Source organism: Diaphorina citri, unplaced genomic scaffold, assembly GCF_000475195.1.
Source record: "Diaphorina citri unplaced genomic scaffold, Diaci psyllid genome assembly version 1.1 scaffold4991, whole genome shotgun sequence".
Classification (NCBI taxonomy): Eukaryota; Metazoa; Arthropoda; class Insecta; order Hemiptera; family Psyllidae; genus Diaphorina; species Diaphorina citri.
In genome coordinates this window covers 5,567-9,187 of record NW_007382372.1, presented here as the reverse complement: position 1 = coordinate 9,187, position 3,621 = coordinate 5,567, and the positions used below count along the sequence as shown (strand labels likewise).

Below are 3,621 nucleotides of genomic sequence, written 5' to 3'. Positions count from 1 at the left end.
AGTTTCAGTATCTTGCCGGGAATTTTACGAGCCACAATTCTGTATCCTGTTCCCCAAACGTCGTTTTCCACTTCTTCAATTATTCTTCGCCAGCATTCTTCTTTAGACTTTCTTATTTCTAACCGTAGTTCTTTCTTTGCTGCTTTGTAGTCCGTACGGGCTAATACTTGATTATAACCTTTCTTATTGTTCCTTGTCATTATCCTCTTCTTCCTGATGCATTCTTTTCTCAAGTCGTTGATTTTTTGTGTCCACCAATATACTGGTTCATGTTTGTAGTTTTTTCCGCCTCCTCTCTTCGTTAGTATAGCATCACAGGTTTCCTTTAGGGTATCTTGCAACTGTTCTGCATCTTTTGGGGGCGATCTTTCACACAGTTGCTTGAACTTATTTTGAAGGGCGTCGCTTCGTTCTGTATTGAATTTCCAGCCTTGTTTAGCCTGTTCGTGTCTTCTGGGTTGTGCATTGTCGTCTTCCCCGAGTAGATTAAATGTGATATACCTATGTAGGCTGAGAGTAAGTTCGTTTTCCTGTACTTTCCACTCCGAAATGTCTCGTAATGTATTCGCAGAACATAAGGTGATGTCGAGTATCGAGTTTTGTTGGTCTCTCACGAATGTAGGTGTGTCGCCTTGGTTTGCAACGTAGAGGTTTTCCGATCCCATCCAATCTAGTAACAAGTCTCCTCTTCTGTCGTTCTTTTTGTTACCCCATTCTCTGGTTTTAGCATTAAAATCGCCGCCAATGACTAGTTTCCCCTGCCATCCATTTATATCTCTGGAAATGTTTCCTATTACCTCTTCTGCTATTGAATCATCTACATTAGGGGAAATGTAGACGCTGACAACCATTAAGTCTGCCGTTTTGACACATACATATCCTCTCTTCCTTATGATTTTATCCACTTGAAGTTTGTCATCTTGAATTACGATCGCCGCATCTATGTTTTGGTCCACAATGTACTTCTTATCTAAGGCAATTTTGACGTTCGGTTCGCTGATGAGTATGATATTCGAGTTGATATGTCGGCTATATGCGTCGAGCATGCTATGCGCATCCTTCCTTCGGTCAACGTTTATCTGCAGAAACTTTAGGTTAGTTGCTTGAGTCATAATAGATCTGTGTTCAGGCGTGTCTTGTTTTCCAGCCTGGCCTGGTTAACCAGTTTCCTGAATATCTGGCAACCCATTGATCCGCTTCTGTGACCTTCCTCACCGCAATCCCGGCAGAGAACGTTGTTTTTGCAGTCTTTAGCGAAATGTCCCTTTTGGTTGCAGTTGTTGCACGTATCTTTCTCCACTCTGCTAGCGTCACAGTTGTGTGCCATGTGCCCGAGTTTCTGACAGTTAAAGCAACGTGGGACATCTATGCATTCTACAACTCGCGCCGTGTTCCATCCAATCTTAATGGTTTCTTCTCTTATCATTCTGTTTGCCGAGTCCACCTCGACTTCTAGTTTTGCCGTTTGAGTATTCCCTCTTTGGGTCTGTCTCAAGCTGACAACTTGCCAATGATTCACTGATAACCCAGGTAATCTCTTAAGTTCTTCCTCTAGTTCTTCTCTTGTCATTGACGTTTCCAACTCTCTTAAGAACAGACTCTTATATCCTCCTTTCCCTCTGGCTCCTTTCCAGATTCTCCCACTACTGATACCTGACTCTGCCACTTGCCCAATGACTGTCTGAACTTTCTCTTGCAGTGCGCACAGTGCTCCTTCTTTTTTTTCTTCTACAGTGATTCTCATATCGCCAGATTCTGTCTTCATTACTCCTGTTATTTCCACTCCCAGTTGTTTTGCCACTTCATTGCTAATTTCCTTTTTTAGTTCTCTAAGAGTCTCATCGTACTTCTCTTCATTTCCGGTTTTCATTTTTATGTTTAATGTCTTGAACGTTTCTATCTTCAGAGGGGGTCTGGTTATCATTGTGTTGTTGCTAACGGTGTTTGGGACGTAAATCCGAATCTCTTTCTCGGTGTTGCGAAGTTCCATTTCCAGGAGTTTCCTTAGGGCGCTTCGGTCTACTTTTTCAGTGGTGACTACTCCTAGTGTTCCCTCGATGGAGTGTTCTCTTCTTATCTTCTGTATAGCTTTGAACGCGTTCGTTGTCGTTTCTTCCTGTATCAAAAAGATCCTTCTTCTTTGAGTCACTCCTCCGATTTTTATTGTGTTCTCCATCCATTTATATTCTCCTTCCTCGTGATCTATTTGCATTCCTCCTTCTTCATCATCTTCATTATTCGACAGCATCGACGTCATCTCTGGGAATCTCGACATTGCGGTTTCCACCAATCTTGAGTTTTCCTTCTTTTTCATAACTAAGATCGTATCATCTTCGACTGTTCCTATGAATGGGTTTCCTTTCTTCGTTTTGGTATTTATAAAGAGGTGTTCTGGCCAATTTCTTCCTGCAAGTTCTTCTTTGTCTTCCGGGGTCATGATTCCGCTGTTTTCCAACTTCCCTCGTATGTATCCAATTTCTACCTCTTCTCTTTTAATTGCCCCTCTGCACCTTTCACATATAATGGGCTGTTTAATCCCGCTTACTGAAGTTGACTCTTGTGGTATTTCTTCATCTGGGGTTCTTTTGGTTAGTTCCTTCATCGAGTTTACTTCATTCTGCTTTTCCTTCTGCACTGTAACTATTTCCTCTGACTCTTGATCATCCAATTCTAATAGTGTCGTTTCTGGTACCTTAGGTTGGCTAGTGTTGTACTTTAGGGTTCCTTCTATTTTTAATACTTTCTTTGCTATTTTGGCCATGTGTCTTACTTTTTCTTTGATTTCTACCTTCGTGTTAACGTTTTTTTCAATTAGTTTGTGTAGTATGGTCATTTCAACGCACATTTTATTGACTTCCTTCAGGTATTCTTTCATTTCATCGTTGAGGACTGGTGACAACGTCATTTCATCCGCCTTTCTTTTCTTACTGGTTCTCGGGGTAATCATATCTGTTTCAGCCACCGTCGTCGGAGGTTGTTCTCCTGTTTGCAGGTTGTCAGCTCTCATTGACATATTCAACAAGTCAGTTTCAGCGCCAACGGTCCGTACATGAGAACCCGCCAGTATTGGGGATGTTGTTTCCATCGGATCATTTTTCTCCTCTGCCTCTCCTCCGTCCATGAATGATCGTTTCTTCGGCCTTTAGTTATATAAGAAAAAATTCCATGGGTATTCAAAGAGGGGAAAAGAAAGAAAATCAATAAGAAATTTAACACGCACTTGGTGAAAAGGAACTCAACTAACGCGCACTGGGTTGCTTCACTATAACGCGCCAAGTATTAATCCAGTCAAGATCAACCTCCTTCATCTGGATTTTTAAACAGCTGATTTAAACGTTTCTTTACGTTTTGAATTTAAAATTTTTTCGTTAACTAACTCAGAGTAAGTTTCTTACTCTGAGTTAACTAAGGGTCGAATTTTAAAACCGGATTACCTTGTAGGGGCGGTTAGGCTTAGAGTGTTCGGAGAGGTTTTAAGAATTTTTTTTCTAAAACTACTTTCAGTTCCTGTCTTAGTTAGTCAAACTAATTGTCCAACATTACTTTCCCACATAGAATAGCTCTCCTAGAAGCTAATCCTGACCAGGATTAAATGATAATCCGAGTTTAAAATTCGGCCCT

The 3,621-nt window shown here is 41.1% G+C and overlaps 1 protein-coding gene across 1 annotated transcript; it reads right to left on the bottom strand.

Moving 5' to 3' along the window:
- Positions 1 to 123: 123 nt before the first annotated feature.
- LOC108253941 lies at positions 124 to 1,046 on the bottom strand (the record flags this gene model as incomplete). Its single annotated transcript, XM_017448777.1, has 1 exon — positions 124 to 1,046. A coding segment is annotated over exon 1 (923 nt), but the record flags the coding sequence as incomplete, so codon positions are not given.
- Between the last annotated feature and the right edge of the window lie 2,575 nt (positions 1,047 to 3,621).